The sequence below is a fragment of the Acanthochromis polyacanthus genome, chromosome 7, assembly GCF_021347895.1.
Source record: "Acanthochromis polyacanthus isolate Apoly-LR-REF ecotype Palm Island chromosome 7, KAUST_Apoly_ChrSc, whole genome shotgun sequence".
NCBI lineage: Eukaryota > Metazoa > Chordata > Actinopteri > Pomacentridae > Acanthochromis > Acanthochromis polyacanthus.
In genome coordinates this window covers 14,145,620-14,164,855 of record NC_067119.1, presented here as the reverse complement: position 1 = coordinate 14,164,855, position 19,236 = coordinate 14,145,620, and the positions used below count along the sequence as shown (strand labels likewise).

The 19,236-nt window shown below is 43.0% G+C and overlaps 1 protein-coding gene across 1 annotated transcript in view; it reads left to right on the top strand.

Annotated features, from left to right (window-relative positions):
• Positions 1 to 19,236, top strand: part of sema6a (sema domain, transmembrane domain (TM), and cytoplasmic domain, (semaphorin) 6A) — a 105,296-nt gene that overhangs the window by 56,846 nt on the left and 29,214 nt on the right. The window contains 8 exon segments of the mRNA XM_051950477.1: positions 1,099 to 1,159; positions 2,644 to 2,706; positions 3,321 to 3,422; positions 9,767 to 9,857; positions 11,218 to 11,337; positions 11,843 to 11,931; positions 15,757 to 15,974; positions 17,637 to 17,768. Of these exon segments, the coding sequence (XP_051806437.1) occupies positions 1,099 to 1,159; positions 2,644 to 2,706; positions 3,321 to 3,422; positions 9,767 to 9,857; positions 11,218 to 11,337; positions 11,843 to 11,931; positions 15,757 to 15,974; positions 17,637 to 17,768 (876 nt within the window).

Genomic DNA, 19,236 nt, shown 5'->3' with positions numbered 1-19,236 from the left:
TAATTTCAACTGCTCTCAAAGATTAATTATTCAATTTAAGAATCGTCGCTGATAATGTACGGTGGACTGGTTTTTATCCTCGAGGAGATGGCGTTGGCCCCCAGGAAAGCAATATAAGTGGATTCATTTCAAGATGCCTGTTCCTCCAAAGACTTTATTAGATTTAGTTAATGAGAGAGCAAGGCGGGCTGGCTGGCTGAGCGCAGGTTGGGGAGCTGGAACGTAATTAAGCCGTGAGCCTGACGATGCCACTGTTACACACTTTGATTAAAAACACGTTCAACAGCTAATCTCCAACAAATTAAAGCAGTTACATCGTTTGGCATGGTCACCTTTGGTTCTCAAACGAGATAAATCCCCCTTTTCTCTCTCTCTGCCTCCTCCTACTCCCTTAAAACCACCTCCTCACCTTCAACCCTCCACCCGCCACGTCTGCACCTTAATTCTCTCCGGTAAGTAGGTGTAGCTTTGCCTGGTGGTCAACCAGTCGCTCCGTCTGTCTGCGATGTTGTTAACCTTTGTGAGTTTTATGTATTCCATATGCCTGGTTGGGGCCTTTATGGCTGGACTGTGTAATACAGGAGAAGCCTGTATATTTCCAGGCCAGCACACATAAGTCTTCTTGTCTGAGCTATAATGAGTGTTAGTATAGATTTCCTGTGGCTCAAACACTAGGCTTAATTGACCTGAACAGCTCTGAGTGACTTGGCACCTCCCGTCTCAACCTTCCCTCCTCCCTCACCCCCCATCAAGACCTTTCTGTGGGACAAAGAGGCTTTTGTCCCCCGGCCTGCGCCACAGCGCTCTGAACCTTTGTTGACTGTTTCTGTCTGACAGAGCAAATAGCTCTGGCCTGCTTTTGTTTATTGTCATATTTTGAAGTTTGAACAAAGTTTACACAAAGCCCCATTTTCTGACGTTGTTTGCTGCCTGCAGGGGGAAAACAGAGAGGGAAGAAAAGAAATGGGTTTATTGTTTGTTGAATTTTTGACTGTCTGCTGCTGTCTGACCTCTTATCTTCTCATCTCTCCCTCTGCTTTCTCTCAATCCCTCGCCCTCTCTCTCCCCCGTCTCTCACCCCGCCTCAATCGCTCGCAGGGATCACATATACACGGTGGACACGGACACTGCCAACAGTGACGAGATCTTTTTCAGTAAGGTGAGTGAGACGTCTGTCTCTTTGAGGGTGTGTTGTTGCCGACGTGGTGTGATTGACAACGTAACCCTAATAACCTCGCACTGCTCCCGGTGCCGCTGTGTGTTGGCGGGCGCACGTGGTCGAATGTGTGCATGCATGTGTGTGCCTGCCAGCAGTCTTACTCACGGTGACCCCGTTAAGAAGATTATCCAATCAATCAGCTAGCAAACCTGCTTGCGTCATCCACGCTCATCAGTGGGACAGTGGAAGGTCTGATGGGTGTGTAACGGAAGCTGAGGGGACAGGGGAGGAAGTGTGGGAGGGAGGGATGGACAGGACAGGAGAGGACGAGCAGCGGAGGAAGAAAGGGAAAACTAAGACGAGATGAATTACAGAAGTGCGAGAAAGACAAGATGGATGCAGACAGGAAAGAAGATCCCATTGTGTAGTTTCAGGTTATTCATATAAAAGCACCTCATATTTACATAGGCCCTCAGCTGTAATGACCCACTCTCCGTTCCATTCCAACCACTCCTCGCTGGCATCACTTGCCCTTAACATAATGTATGCAAGCAGAATTCAAACAGGGCGATTCTGGTGTATACAACAACCCGCCGTCCCTCCACCTCATCCACTTCAATTTCAGAGCCCGACGAGTGGGTCTTAATGAGAGCAGGCTGCAGATGAAAGGCTGGTGGGAGACGTGCAGATTGATTGATGACTGAGGGTCTTTAATCAGTGGCTCAGCTCCAAACATGTTGTACAACACTGGCGGCTACGCAGCGGTCTGGACCTGTGGCTTAGCGCTGACCCTCAGGCCACACAGGCCAGAGTGTGTACGTGGGTTAATGCGGCTGGATAGCAAATATAACTTAGCACTGACTGATTATTGTGTGTGACAGTGAAAGAGGGTGTTTGTGTGCTTTTATTTTGGGCGAGGGCTGACCCACAGGCCAAGGGGGTGGGTGTGTGTGTGTGTGTGTGTGTGTGTGTGTGTGTGTGTGTGTGTGTGTGTGTGTGTGTGTGTGTGTGTGTGTGTGTGTGTGTGTGTGTGTGTGTGTGTGTGTGTGTGTGTGTGTGTGTGTGTGTGTGTGTGTGTGTGTGTGTGTGTGTGTGTGTGTGTGTGTGTGTGTGTGTGTGTGTGTGTGTGTGGCCGGCCTATCAATCCACAGAAACCTGCTCAGGATCTGTCCTTGGACACACTCTGTTCTGATCCGGGGTCAGTGTCATATTTCCCTTCTCTCTGGCAGAGAATTAGACTTTCAAGGAGGTAAACTGATCTCCAACCAGTGCTTAGAATAAAGTTCACCTCAGAGCAGGTGGCTTATGAGGGAAATCAATGATGGGGAATCTCAGATGATGATTATTGATCACAGTATGGATGGGTTATTGAACTCTATAAGGCTGTCTGCTTTCTTCCCCTTCTGCCTCAGCGTTTAGCTTGTTTGTTTCTGATTCTTTTTTTTCTCTCATTTTCTCCTTTATGTTCATCTTTTTTCTTTTAGAAAATGACATGGAAGTCCAGACAGGCAGATGTGGACACCTGCAGAATGAAAGGGAAGCATAAGGTAGAGAAAACACACACACTCAAACACACAAACACCCTGACTTCATTTATAGAACAAATGTCACCCTGTTCCTCACAAAACACTTTTTAGTCAGTCGCACATTATACACTGCAGAGAACCTGTAACAGATGTAACTGCCGACAGTCTCTCTGTTTCTTTGTCTGACACTCACATTAACAGACACAAGACCCTGAAGGTGCAATAACACACTTCTTGCGGTTCACATAATCTTCTCGTTTGACAATTTATTGTGGTAGCAGAGCACTTCAGTGGGAGTTTTCATATCTAATGGCAGCATAATGCTAATTTTCTCTGGATTTAAAAATAAGTATTTGATTATTGTTTGAGAAAGACCTTAAGCACCACATTAAGATCTGCTGTAAGTATGTCTTCATGTGCCACGAAGAAATCTTATATTGAATCATTATATGTTTAATGCTTTTTGCGTGACTCTCACTTGTCCATGAAGCAATACATGCTGCACTTAAAATGAAAGACGCGACACACAGACCATGTGTAGTGCGTAAAAGCGTTGATTATAAAAGACACAAATGTCACCATGGGTTTCCTTTCTTCTTTTCGTCTGTCTTTTTTCCTGCCCGGTACACTTGAAGGATGAGTGTCACAATTTCATCAAAGTACTCCTGCAGCAAAATGACGACACCTTGTTTGTTTGCGGAACGAATGCTTTCAACCCTTCCTGTCGAACCTACAAGGTAAGGAAGCATATGAATCGAACCGCTTGCACACATTTACACATATATAAAAGCTGCTCCTCAGTGCTCTTTACCCTTTTTAACCCCAGCGATAGCTCATACACAGTGTGCACATATAGTGTCTTTAAACTCCTTTGCACTTTGTGTTTCTTGCTCTGTGACGCACATACAAACACTCTTAGGGGTATTTTTTTGACCCCAGCCATGGGAGAGTGTAGAGGTGGGGGAGCTATGGAGCCATGGACATAGATGGATGACTTTCACAACTCAGCAGGCCCTCCTCCTGTGTCTTTATCTCCAGGTGTACTTTGACACGCTCAATTTAGAAGCGGAGAAACCTAACAACATACTGGCTTTCACACAGACACACACGCACACACACGCACTGTGAAACGCAAGTAACAGCACAGTCCTGAAATCTGATTCAACCTTCCCATGTAAACATCTTCCTGGTCATATTCATGTGGGCATGTCTGGAATGGTTTCAAGATTCCTTCAGGAAAGACACAACCGTGAAAAGAAATGATGCATTTTATTGACCTTGGGTCAATAAAAGCGAGCAGGTAGACAGCGAGGTTGACTCGTTGGACAAAAATAGAGATGTCAATAAAAAATAGACGCAGAGTGAAGAATAAAAACTTGGTATACGGGGAAGCAGATGGACAAACATGAAAAGCAGATGGGCTGTGTTCAAACTGCAGCAGAAAATGTCCCAATTTTTTTTCCTCTCCTGGTGACATAAATCTGGCATTTTTGTTGATGCTTCAGTGTGGAAAGTGGGCAGAATTGCCATTTGCAGTGAGTCAGTCGTAGTTCATTCACAAGACAATGTTCGTGCCTCTGCAGCAGCTCGGCGGACAGAAATTTCTTGGCATTTATCTAAGTTTTATTAAAGTCTAGAGCACAGATTGTCACTGAAATCTGCTCACAACAAACCAAAGATCAAAATCAGCGTCATTTAATAAAAGTACCAGGAAGATTTATATATTATATTATGTAGAATAAGACTGCAGCTCTCATCCAGACACGTCAGATATGAAACGCTTTGTACAGGCAAGAAAGAAACACACTCAGACAACCAGACAGTAAGAAAGGACACAAAGACGGAGAAACACAGCAGCAGTTCTGTCCTGGAGGATGTTATTGTTTGGTTTGTTAGGATGGTCACAGCACATGGAGATGTTATCTAGGTGGCCTGTGGGGAAAACTCTCCTGCTTTGGTTCACTAGATCTGTTTACCAGAAAAACAAGACATCTCCGCTCCGTTGCCTTTGTGGTTCAGCATGCTAAGCACACAGAGTGAACGTCCTTTCAATTCAATGAGTCTTCCTGCAGGGAAAGTGGAATTTATGTCTCCGCATTTATCAGGCGTGGTTAGCTTTTATCGCGCCTCCGGTTATGGTTTCAAGGTTTGTGTTGTAGCTGTTGCTGCACTGATATTGCTGCGAGTCTGCTAGAGAGGCGGAGTGTTGTAAAACACAGCGAGGTTTGGTGAAATGGCCACACATGTGCACACATGAAACGCTTGTGTAAGATAGAAAAATCGAATGGATGCAATAATCTATTTGATTCATTCATTGTGTGAAAAATAAAACAGTGTTCATTAAAATATTTGTTCACATTATCTCAGTCGAACTAGTCCTTGAGTCGGCTGATGTGCCTGTAATCGGTCTTTCCCTTAAGAAATTATTCTACTAACTAAACTGTAATTATTGAGTTGAATAAAATGGCTGTTTTAGTCAAGAATTAATTGAAATGTCACTAAAATCAGATTATAGATAAAGGTGCAAAAAGAGAGAGAAAAAAAAAAGATGACATTCACACAAAAAAGCAAACACAAATGCCTGGGCACTTGTATAGGCAAAAAGTGGGTATGCATTCATCCAAACACTGACAACTGTGCAAACAGGCAACCTTACAACACACACATTTCTATAAAAGCATCAGTCACACACATACACTGTACTGCTGGCAGACTGGCAGACCCTCTGGGCAGATACCAGGCCTTTGATGGCGTGCTGGGCTCATCCACACTGCATGGGCAAAAGTGTGTGTAGTGTAGTGTGTGTGTTTGTGGTTAAATCCACCTTGGCCACAGTTTGCCTCTCCATCTCCCCAGCGTGACAGGGCTGAAAAGAGCTTCTGTTTTGGGGCCAGCCTCATCCCACATTAATCAACAATGCTGCGAGGGCAAATGGGAGGAAAGGAAGGGGAGTAGAGGTGGAAGGAGGACAGAGGGAGGGAGTCAGAGGGGGCAAAGAGGGTGCCTGACCAAACCAGCAACATCCCATGTTCTGTTCTAACACCTTCCCTTTCTGGTCACCTCTTTATTTTTTTTTACCTCTCTCTGAACAAACCTATCAGTCAATTTTCTCTCTTCATTAGCTGCTTCTTCCTATCTGTGTTTGTGGCGGCAGCGCTACACAAACAGACAGTGTGACACACAAATGCAGGCATATAGAGAAAACACAGACAGGCACCTTGGCAGCATAGTCCTCCCGCGGCACCACACAGCACCCAACTCCCTCTGTTTTCCTCTATTCATCCCCCCCCCACCTCTCCTCTCCTCTCTCCTCCCCCTGCCAGCCTTAATTCCTCTCCCCCTCCATTGCTCCCACCACTCTGCCATCTTTCCCTCTGTTGCTTTCTCCCTCTGTCACTCCCTCGCTGTGTTGTAATAATAAACACCCCATCCAGCTGGGCTGATATATGACTGGAGTCAGTTTCATCGCCTGTTGCCGAGTGAAGCGGGGGGAAATCAGTGGGGAGTCCTGGAGGCAGCGACTCCCAGGTGATGCGTCCTCCTCTTCATACTGGTGGACTGAGGTGTACTGGGAAATTTCATCTTTGCCAAGTCTTTGCATTTGAAATGATTCTTGCGCACAGAGGGATTTTTTGTAATGACATGAGGTCAAAATACATCCTTGACAAGACAGTATATTCTATGAGGTAAATAATTAAGAACTGTGCATCAGTGAGGGCACACATTTAGCTGCATTTTTGTCATGTTTGTGCAATATTTTTTTCACCATTCTTGTGTGAAGAGATCAGTCGTTTTCCAAAGTGAAGGTTCTGATAAATGAGGCTCTCCTCCTGTCGGTTAAAATCATATTTCTTTCACCAGCTGCAAAGACTTCAGTTTCTTGCTCTGGTGTAAAAGGTGGTCAGGGAAAGGTTTCATCCTCTCACTGCTCAGAAACAGGTTGCAGAGAAATGGGCCATGACTATTAATCTCCCAGGGAGATATGTCCTTGTTTTGGTTTACACAACCGCTTCTGGCCCAGGTGTGAACTCGTGCACTTGACCTTTATAGATGGAGAAGGTTGTTGCAGGTGGATTGCATGCAAAAAAAAAGTGCTGGGACTGATCCCAGCTGCAAACTCTGGGTTGCAGATGTAAACATTTGTCAGAACGCCAGAACCAGTGGAGTCGGTCTGTCAACAATTAGAAGAAAATCATCAAATTCTTAAACCGTTTATTACGTGGAAACCACTGAGTTTCACAAGCATAGGCCTCAGTAAATATGCCCTTTACTGCACTTATCCTATAAAATAAACACGTCCATAATATTCAAGGAAGCTGTTCTGAGTCAATGGTTAATAAGTGGGATGCTGGCTCGGTTTACCCTATGTTTGTCCTCAGTAAGATTTGTAAATCCCTCAGCAATGATAAATAAAGCTCATAAAAGAGTCCTCATAAAACAAAACCAAAAAAAATAAAAAATACCGAGGCACGGCATCAGAACTTGTCCCTTACCATGAATACTGAAGCTGTACCAATTATAACAGTCCTGATGGGCATGTTTTGAATCTACATTGTGTTTGTCTAATTAATTAGCATATCGCCTATGGAAAACACCAATGAGCTGTTCTAGTAATTAATTCATGTAGATACGCATCACTCCGAGCCAAGGTTACTGTACATTCGCGTGCTGAGCTGCACTAAATCCCTACAGAACTGTGTGCTGTTCAGGCAGGCCTGACAAAGTGTGACAGTGCTACTGTTCCCTTCCTATTACTTTGAATTGTGGTCCTACAAAGCTGGAGCACTTCGTTGTTTTGTGCAGCTCACGGAGTTGACAGCATAATAACATTTTCCTGGTAAACAAGGTAAACAAAGAAACCCATCTGGCTGTTTAAACATCAGATTTCTTTATGGTAATGTTTAAAATGTTGTGGCTTAGCCTGGCAGTTTTACGGACACGTATTGTTTTTTTTTTTTAAATACTGGCTATTGGTTGAGACAAGGCTAATGGCATGGAAGGGAGCTCGGGGCTGTTGTTTCTCCTGCACATGTCAACTTGACAGGAGATTGGAGTGGTACGTATATCTGCAGCAGGGCTGGGAGTGTCTTCCTCTGTTCAAATGGCAGGAATGGATTAGTGACAGCCAGCCAAGCCCAGTAGACAGAGGTCACTACCTTGGTGAAATCAACTGCGGAGATGGAAGGGTGGGGGAAGCTGCTGCAGCGAGGGAGATATGCGAGCGCATGTTTGTGATGTGTCAGAGTTTGTGTTAGGTAGATGACACAGAAGCTGCTGACGTTTCAAGCTTAACCAAGTTCCCGTGTCACTCAGTGCGCTCAGACGCTCTGATTCAGTGGACGCACCTGACCTTCAGCTACTCACGTCTCTTATGATTAACTCAGCCTAATCTGTAATTAAAGTCTTCCCCCCCCACATCTAATAACAATATATGTCCAGCTTCCCTCCATATATTATCCTCCTGTAATTTCCTGATGAAACAGAAGGAATGACAAATGGAGAAATGCACTGCTGCTGGTGGTTCTGTGTTTGTTGTAAAAGGTCACTTGTAATTTTCCCTGCCAAATCAGCCTCAACAATTTCTCTGGCAAGCTTTTCCAGCATTGCGCCGGCGTGTGTGTGACCTTTTTAGTGGGCAGATGATAACCGTTTCCGCCGAGACAGGAATAGAAAACAAAATGACCTGTTTAGAGACCAGAAAGGGCGGCGTAAGCAGTTTGCTGCCTTGGCAAGCTACGAGTCTCTTTGTCAAGAGAAAGGGAGAAAGTGAGGAAGTAGAGTATGAGACGGATAGAAGCAGAGATAGAGAAGAAAAATGACCGTGTGTTGTACTCTCCATTGGCAAACTGTGTGTATAGTAATCTTCCCTGACCTCAGCCTCTGGTCACCGCAATATGGCTTTTCTTCTCTTCTTGCGCGTGCGTATTTGCATGTATCGCTGGTCTGCAGCCAGGTTAAAAGAGCATCCTGAGGCCTGCTGGGGAAGACAAGCCTACCCATGGCGGGATGATACTGACCTTTCACCCACATCTGATCCTCTGCCATGCACTGCTGCAGCTAAACTGGGCACAAAACGAGAAAAACTTGTCTAAATTCCAATGCACACAGATTGTTGCACTGCAATCTAAACTGGTAGAATAGAAAGCCTTTATTGTCATTGTATACGGGCATACAACGAAATTGGGTGTTTCTTATCAGCAGACAATGACTCCAAAGAGCACAGACAAACAAGACTGAATATTAAAACTGGGCAAAGAAAACACAACTTTTTAGATTGTCCATGTGCAGAATTAAAATGTAAAAGTCTCCTGAAGTGTACTAAATTAGGAAACAAATTTTGCCCAAGGAAAGGCTCTTAGCATAAGACAAAGTTGAAGCTGCAAAATAATGACTGTGATGTTATCTACTATTTAAAAACTACTGTGGTTTAGTAAAAATTTCTCACGTTCCCTTGCTCAGGGCTGTGTGCTCACCCATTTTTCCCCATTTTTATTTTTTTCACCTCTTCACAGCAAGAACACAGACTTTAGAAATCAGGGCTGGGGGAAGCACTGCAGTAAATGGGCTGAGGATCTGTCTTGAGGGTTGTTAAAACTCTTCTTTAACACCAGTACAATTGAAGGATAAAAGATGGCAGGGGGAAGCAAACCACATTCACCCATACTGTGAAACATGTTTCTGTGGAAAATGTCTGTTTTTTTTCTGTCTCTCTTCATGGTAGTCTCCCAGATACTCCCAGATGGGCTGCTTTGACAGCCCTCAGTAGGACACCAGAGTGGCATCCACGGGATATTAGTTTAGGTCAGAGTTAGATGGACACATTCCTTGGCTGGGGAGCACAGCTTTATGGGGCTATACACACCATATTTCTCAACTTACACACATTTTTTTTTTTTTAGCAGTTCCCTCAGATTGCCATTGTTTCGACATTTGAACACGTCTCGTTTTCCCCTTTAGATCTTTACGTCCAACTGGGAACCGACACTTCCTATGTTTTATTTCAAGCCCATTGTTTTGTTTGACACCAGACAACACATTGTTTTGACCCTTTCTCGACCTTTCCCCCTCTTTGTGACCCCAGATGGACACCCTGGAGGCTCTGGGAGAGGAGATCAGTGGGATGGCACGCTGTCCATATGATGCCAAGCACGCCAACGTCGCCCTCTTTGCCGGTAAGATTAAACAAACCTCTGCGCGTGGAACTGACGATTATCTTTTTGCATTTATCATCACTGTGATTTTCATTTCAGCTTCTGTCCTGTGGTTTTGCATTAGAGAAACACAAGTTTCCATGAGATGAAAGTAGATTATGTATGTGTGATAGTTCTACTGTTCGCTGACTGCCATGAGACAAAAAACATTATTCTCAGATTTTCTCCTATCTGCAGCTATTAAACACTGGAACATGTCTGAGCTAGATGGGAAAGTTGAGTGTATTTGGATAAGGGATTAGTTGCGGTTGTATTTAATATTGTTCTTAATACCCTGCGGTTTATTCTAATGACAGTACTCTGACAACATGTCAGAACGAAAGCCAATCTATGTTGCATGCACTAGAGCAAATCATCAAACTGGGGGCTACATTTGCTCAGTGTCAGGAATTCACTTCTTATAATAGAGCCCTTTGGAAAAACATCAATAGTACTATGGTACAAATACAAAAAACAGAGACGTCTGTCTCTGGCTTTTATTGTACTTTTCTATGATCCTCTTTGTCTCTCATTCACTTTCCTTCGAAATGCCTAAGATTCAAAATAAGTCAGAAATGGATGGGACAGGAATGAGTCAGTTTTCCGTTGGCGGGGTGCGATTCTTCTGATGCAACGGACCCACAGGCTGCTAAAGAAATCCAGTTCCCATTCGCATTTGCTGTGAACCGATTTATGGCGGTATTGATGAGCTGTCCCTGCCAGTTCAAAGCAGAAGACGAGAGTAAATGCCTAGCTTGACCAGTTAATGTGTAGCAGAGCTTCTTGGAAGGAGCTGGAAGCACTGAGTAATCAAGAGGGTTCCTCTGACTGCTATCCTTTCAATTATGTAGTTTGAGTTTCCACTGTGGTTCTAAGCCACGGCAGGCTGAGGTCATTCTGCTGGTGAATTGTGTTTATGATGCATATGTGTGTATGTATGTGCACGCTGGCGTGCAACTGTGGGTTTCTAAGACGGTATGTGAGTGCAGGCTTCAGTGTTTGCGCTTTTGAAGACTGTTTGCAAGATTGGGCAATTACAAATGTGCAGCATGTTTAAGTGTGTGTACAGCCTGTTTGTTGTCCATCAAAGAGTCCCTCTGGTTTGTGTGATTCATTCATTTTCCAGGTCTGAGCCATCTGAAACATGTTTGTGTACCCAGCCACAGAGAGCAGGAATCTCCAAGCGGCTTTATGGTGGCTTTATGTGTTTCTCTTCTTGATTTAACTTGATTCTCTTCACCTTTTTCTCTTCCATTATGCCTTTCTCTCTTCATTCTTTTCCCCTCTTTGTCTCCATCTTTCCTCCTTATTGCTCTTTCTGTCTCTGTGTTCCCTTCTCCAGATGGCAAGCTGTACTCGGCCACCGTAACAGACTTTCTCGCGATCGATGCGGTCATCTATCGTAGCCTTGGAGACAGCCCGACTCTGCGCACTGTCAAACACGACTCCAAATGGCTGAAAGGTGAGTGGGGGACACACAAACAAAGTCCCTGTGGTTGGAAAGCACCACACTGTCTGACAAGTTCGAAAACAAACTACACTTTGGACATGCACGCTTGACCACAAGTTTATGTTTTCTGTGATTTATTATTTCTGCGCAAACGTGTCTCTGTGCCTCTGTGAATGAATGAAAGTATGAAGAGCAGGAGCACTTATGTTAATGCTACACGCTCTGTTTAATGCAATCATTTTGCCAACCTGCCCTGGTAGAGTAGAAATTGCTCTGCCCCGGGGAGAAACAAGCACTAGTCCGGTCTGTCAAAACTCAATAGAGTGATCCGTCTTTTCCTGCATGCAAATAGTTTCGCTGATATGATGGATGATAGATTGAGGCTCTCAAGGCTCACAGTCGGTGCTTTTCTGCATAATATGACAGATATTCCGGCTGTTTACTGTGAAATATGGTGTCAGAACTGTTTTGTCATGGCAAAACGTCACTTTGACTCATATTTTCTTTCCTCCTGCAGAGCCCTATTTCGTCCAGGCTGTCGATTATGGGGACTTCATCTACTTCTTCTTTCGCGAAATTGCGATGGAGTACAACACGATGGGAAAGGTAAGCACACACCCGACTCTTCTGCTATTGTTTGAACTCTAATCAGAGGTGACTTCCTATTTACCAGGAGAATCGGGAAGTGCCTGAGGAAACTAACAGGATATGGGCGTATCACATAACTGGAAGGAGGCTTTCAGGAGCTGTAAAGTGCCGAAAACATTTTTCAGCAACAGCCAAAATACTGGGCAGGATACAGGACCTAAAATAGATTCCATTTTGAAGTCTAAATATATCACTCGAATTGCACGTCCGCATACATCCCACAGCGCACCCGTTTGACCTATCGTCTCAATGTTTCCCAAGAGGAATTCCACCCAAGTGTCTCTGAGAAATGAGACGAAGTGGAAATGGAAAGGCTGAGGAAGAAACAGGCTTTCCTCAGGTATTGCACCAGAGGGATAGAAATTTTTCTATTAATCTCCCCGATTCAGTTTTGGACCCTGCCCTGAGAAAGTTTAATTGGACACCAGGTAGAAGATAATGCATTATGGAAATGAATTGCTCGGCTTGTATTTTGCAGGATAAATGAAAGAAAACACATGAGAGAAGGTGAGAAAGAGAGCAGACGAATACAGATCAGGCCTCTCAATCTGCTGGGTGCTTTGAAAGCAACGTCAGTCTAATTATGCGTGTGGTGGCTGAACTGATGGCGCAGAGAGCCGTTTAACATTCAGTGAATGATATCTCTGCATTGTTACACAGTACAATGGCCCTCAGTGACAATGTAAACAGTTGTCTGTGCTTTATGGCAAACTGATAAATCCACTGTGGAAGGTTTGTGTTTGCTTTAGCATTAATATTGGGTTGTTACATTGTTATCTGGAAAACACCAAAGGATAAATATTTCATTACTCAAGTGAATTAACAAGCCTCGAGTAAGGTATTTGCTCGGTGTAATTGATCTGTATATGTGTGTATATTCGCACCATTTGTGTGTGTGTATGTATATCCAGTTGTAACACACTGATAAGCCCGTCTGGAAATGTGAAACTAAACTCCAAATTGTAAAGCTGAAATAATTCCACTTGACAGTCTCACCTGATCTACTTAATACATTTTCTGTAATCTCAAATCTCACTGAATAGGCCTGTGTAGGTCTTAGCGTAAATGTGTGTTTTTCTTTGCTGGAATTGGTGCATTTTCTGGGCTCATATTTGTATATGGGTCAATAGGGAAGTGGAGGATTGAGGCGTATGCATGGGTGAGGGCGTGTGTGTGTGGGGTTGTCTGTGGGTGTGTGTTTAGGGATCTGTTTTAAGTGCATGTTTGCTCCCATTCACACTGTCAATTTCGGGTCAGGTTTGGATTTATAGCTGTTAAGTATAGTGTAACAACAGCTAATTACAATACTGGCTACGTGATCCTGTGGCAGAGTTGTAATTACAGCGCTGGCTCCTATTTGAAGCTGTATGGTTTAAACTCTGCGTTGCCAGGTGCTGACTTTTTAACAGCGTATCAAACACATCAATTTACTCCTCTGTCTTTAATTTGCCATGAAGTGATGAAACACTGCATTATGACGCTGTGGTGTCTCCTACGGATTTCTGTCAGTCAAGCAGGGTCTATAGCGAGGACTGCAGGGATGCCGATGCTAAAGCCTCTTACCCTGTGAAAGTTCATTCATGGCTTTGGCAACAGCAGTTGAGAAAACAATGTCGTCATCATCAGGACCGCCTTCCTAAAAAGATGGAGTTTGCCCCGGTTTTGTAGAAACGTAGATGTTCAATTTTCCATTTTTTTTGTCTGAGTGCTTTGTGGACTTCTCAAGCATGTTTGTTTAAAAATATATTATATCTGTTGAGAAAGATCATTAAATGATGAAATGCTTGAAAACAGCTAATTAATGTATCATCAATGCTTTCTGAATTTCTGACACAAATAATAATATGAAAACTCGTCACAAAAGATAGTTCAGTACAAAGGAAATCATGGCCCTTGGACTTCCATCTCCAGTTCTGTTAATAGTCATATTTTATAAGATAATCCTCAACAACTAGAGAAGGTGAGAAAGTCAAATAAAAAATGAGTTCTTCTTCACAAAACTCACATGGGTGGCATTGTACCGACGCTATAGAATGGTCTGGCTGGACCCATTATAATTCAGCTATTGGAGGGAAAACACTCTGACTTGTTTTTATCATTTTTTTAACTAATCACAAACCTCTTGGGAATCACCAGGCCCAGGATGTAGCAACTGTCGACTGTCCATAAAGGTGGATGAACCCTCTATTATGTCACTAATAGACACACTGAAGAACCGTTTTAAAGCTGTTGCCATCTTTGCAGTGTCTGATTCTACCCAACTCCTGGCTAGTCCAAAAATAAGCGGAGAGGTCAAACATGAGTGGAGCTAAGGTGGCCCTTACCACCGTCTCTGAGTCAGGGACTGATCTGTGACGTTACTTCTGAGATGTCTTTTAAATAGTATAGAAATATCATCTTTTAGTACTTGTTTTTGTCATTAACCTGTCTGTCTGTAGCTCAGTTTTATATTGTTCCGTACAGGTCCCTTAGTGTTGCTTGTCAGTGACTGTTTTGTTTTGTTATTTAAGGACAGGTCTCTATTCGGAATGAGACCCCTCAGTGAGATTATCTGTATAAATAAAGGTTAAATAAAAAATAAAACCTACGCATCACTGAAAGTGACTGTGCCCTTAATTATGAATAATTTCAAGCCTTAATGCAATCTTAAAGGGGTGGTTATATAAGAATTCAGTTGTCATGAACTGTGAATTAGCCATAGAGATTTTTGTACCACCCTCTAAGCATGTTTATTAGTGCTGTAAAGTTGTTCCTTTTAATAGGGATGTCTCTGATGAGCTGCAGTTTTTTGCACTTGAGCGTTGGCTTCATTTTTCAGGCCTGGAAAGTTCAGCTTGGATGGGTCCTGCGATGGAGTATCATGCGTACTTGTTTTGGTAGAACATTTGTCCACATTGTTAGAAAAAATGGCTAATTCATGGAAAGAAAGAAGCCGGCCTGCATGACTGTGTGATCCAAATCTTCAAAACATACCATTTTTAGTGTGTAGGTTGCTAGCTCCACGGTTGTTGTTGATTCCCGTAGCAAAGGGGATTTTGAAAACGGTAACACACAGATGGCAAAAGGGCAGGAAAATGCCGTGTTAATGGCAGCTTATGCCATCATTCTATGTCTAATTAATTTGATTATAAAGCCACCAACTTGTTAATCAGTTTTATTAAATTAACATCTGGCCTTAAAGGGCAACCCCATCAATTGTACACACCTGTTGATTGTTTTTAAGGACTACTACTATGTATGTGAGTATAAAAAAGTAGTGTGGAGCCTTTTTTGGCTCCAGAGGGGAAATATGAGAAGTTGTCTCAAGTGTTGCTGCATTTCTAATCACATACTTTTACTTTCAGTATGTGCTACAGCTGCCCTTACGAAGTGTTGAATGTATATAACTGGGACGTACTACTTCATCCTAACATTGAACCTTAAACTTTGACTGTCTTGCTCATATATGTATCACAGTAAAGCATGCTGACTTGCATGCTGCAATATGCAACCCGATTTAGTAGAACATGCTGGTATTCGTGGCATACTGCATTTGACATACTATTATTAGGACACACTAAATCTTGTTCTGTCGTACTATGTAGTATGGTATTATGTGAACTGGATCACACCCTTTATATATCTCTGGCTCTGCAGCATCAATTACGACCCCCCTTTTCACCTGCCAGTAAAGAATGTGACAATGCTACATGAGTGTAATGCCAAATTAGGGGACGAGTGAGTGGTGTTGTAAAAACTCGAAATACTCAAAAGTAACCTCACAGCTGTGTGTTTCTTGTCCAGGTGGTGTTTCCTCGGGTGGCGAGGGTTTGTAAGAACGACCGAGGAGGCTCGCCTCGTGTCCTGGAGAAGCAGTGGACCTCGTTTCTCAAGTCTCGGATGAACTGCTCCATCCCTGGCGACTCCCATTTCTACTTCAACATCCTGCAGGCAGTAACCGACGTCATTCACATCAATGGCAGAGATGTCGTCATGGCAACTTTCTCCACTCCTTACAACAGGTAAAGAATGGAAAACTAAATCAGTATTTTAAGCAATTTAAACATCAACATCAAACCATGTTGACTAAGGCCATTTTATTCTGTATTTCCTCTCATCTCAAATAAGGTCACGTGTGTCAACAGCTTTTTTGCACTTTCCATTTATTATTCTGATTATCCTTCTCAGTTTGAGATACTTTTTAAAAGGCCCTCAATTCATCAACATTGTGACAGTGTGACCTTTGTTAACACTGGAAGCGTGCGCCTCTTAGCGACGTGTAATTTTTGAGCCTACTGGGTCAACATTTACATCTTCTGTCAAAACACTTTTGCTGCCCTTTTGACATGCAGGTGTTTAATCTTAGTTTTTCCCTTTTACAATTCATATTCGGAACTGCTTTCATATTCACAGACCGTGGGAGTTTTTATCTAAATTGAAAATTACCACAAAGCCATAGAGCTTGGCTGATAGCTCGCACATATTGTAATTTTCCATTTTATGGCTGCTTTTTTAGCAGATAAGACAATTGCTTGTGACAACGCAATTGAGCATGGTTAATGGACATTAAAACCCAATGAAGCAGTGCCTCTGAAATTTTCTATAAGCGCTGGTTTTGATCCTTGCATTAATTTTCCATTTCATCGTTGGGGTGAAATTAGAGGGAACCCATTAGACTGTAGGCAGCATTTGGGATTTGTGTTGTTCAATTGTCTGTCTGGATGTCTGGCTGGGTCGCTGCGTGGCCGAGTCACTCGCTAACTGGCTGACTTGTTCACCTTGTTAGCAGCCTGAGATAAACAGGCATATGACTGTCTAACTTTCTGTACATATCTGATACAGAGGACAATTACTGTAATTTAGTCACTAAGCCAAGAATTAACAACTCTCTGACCTTGCTCTCTATAATACTGCCCTTGTGTACGCTGTCTCCCCAGTGGCTACATGATGGGCTTAACCCATGATGCAACAGCAAGAAAATCCAGCCAGCTGAGAGAGGGAAAAAGATTTCTCTCTTTGTAAACAGCTCTTAATTTTTATTTCGGAAAGCAGAAAAGTGACTCAATAATTTGCTATGCATTGATTCCACACAGACATTAGTGGCTTCACGACTGTCACAAGGGGGGTGTTTTTCCCCTTAAAATGAAAAGCAATAATAAGATAATCTGTTGTCTACATTTTGATCCTAACAGTGAACTTATGATGAATTTTGATGCCTCGAGGCTTTTGGGGAAACCCAGTCTGGAACAGGGGACAGAGGAAATGTCATGAACCTCAGACACTGTAACTCATAGATTAGTAAATGTAACATAAGTGCAGTATATACATCAATATATGCAGTGCTGAAGGAGTACAGAATAGTAGGAATAGTTGCTTGCAAACCCTGCTTTTTACCCTTAAATGTGTCTGTTTGTATAAATCAGGTAAATGAGCATAAATAACTCGGTACCTCTTCTTTTTGCAGCCTGCTGAAACCTTGACAGTATTCAAAATTTGACTGTACCCCTCAGTGTAAACACGCAACAGCTAAAATAAGCCGTCCTCAAGGGATTTAACCCTTCTGAAAGCGGACTGTAAATCCATTTTTCTGTCTTTTGGTGATAGTCCAGAATTGGCAAGGTTCTTCTTTGATATGTTCAGTCAAGAGGACTGTTTATTTAGTTTTTGTGTGTGTGTTGTGGCAGTATTCCAGGTTCAGCTGTGTGTGCCTACGACATGGCGGAGGTGGCCAACACGTTCACGGGGCGTTTCAAAGAGCAGAAATCCCCAGACTCCACCTGGACGCCTTTTCCCGAAGAGAAGGTTCCAAAGCCGAGGTACGACAGCAGTTAATTAACCACTGTGCACACGCATACATAGACAGACACAGGCACTCGTGGGATTTAACACAGTCGCACATATATATATATATATATATATATATATATAGATGGAGACAGAGTTGCTCATTTCCTTTCTTTCTTCTCACTCCCGGCTGTTTCACACATAAGATACGCGGCCCCCTAATCAATTCATAAGCCTTGCTGAATCATAATGTGTTAATACCTTATATTTTAACTCATGTTTCATACATTTTTTAAAATTAAATTCCCACCTTTTTTCAGGATTACACGTCCTGTGTCTCACACACACACACACACACACACACACACACACACACACACACACACACACACACACACACACACATACGCACTGTACGCACACCAGCACTGGCATAGATGCCACCCTTTTTATCAGTCGCACTTGTAACCCATTACCTCAACTCTCCCCCACACACAGCTGCACGAGTATCAACAAACGAAGCATGAGATCATTTTACAGATGGCTGGCTAATTCCACAAATGTACCAACCTGATCAATCTACCATCTATTGTTCACTAATTAGTGCGCTAAGAGCTACTCGCCTATCCCCCAGAAAAAAAAAAAGCTGATTTACTTCAGAGATCTGGGCTACGATTATTGTTGGTACCCTGCGTGTGTTGTTTTTTAAATTCCCATATGTCTGAGGAGGCGGCTCCTCACAACCATTTAGTGCATACATCTCAATGCATTGTGTGAATGAGTGTATATATATATGTGAGTTTACCCACTTACCTCAATTAGCATGTAATTGCTTGTTTATGTTCAACAAGGTCAGACGCCGCAGTGATCAGATATCCTCGCCGTTGTTTCTGCAGTAATTGATGTGATGGATTTCGTTTCCATCCTCTGGTGTGTTCAGACCTTTTATCTGCAGGCAAACAGACGGAGAGTTGTAACAATGCCACTTAGGTCTGGCCCCCTAGCAGACTGTTCCTCCATGTGGTAGACACTCATTCTGAATCATTTACAGATTTTCGTATTTAAGAGATGTCTGTTTCCGTTCAGCTCTCCATATGTGCGCAGACATAAATGTAGACCATTACTGCTTTTTTCTTCTTTTTTATATATGTTTTTTACAGTGAATAATGGCGTTGCAGACGCTTACACCTAATTTAACGGTATCAGTTTGGAGGTTAACTTAACATGAGCAGCTGCTGGCTTGAATTCATCTTAAATCTGTTGTCCATACTTCATTTAAGATCCGAAAAATTTCAGCCTTGCATAGTTAAAAAAATATCACCTTCCAAGCCGTTTTCACTCTAGATTTCACACTGTAGCGCTTCACTTTCTCTTACAGAGTTGCAGTTCACTCCCATCCTGCACAATGATGTGATAAAGACGTGATATAGATGTGTTTAGGGATGCACAGAATGCCTGTTCTTCATTATTAAATTCCCTGCACTCTTGCTTTCGCATCTC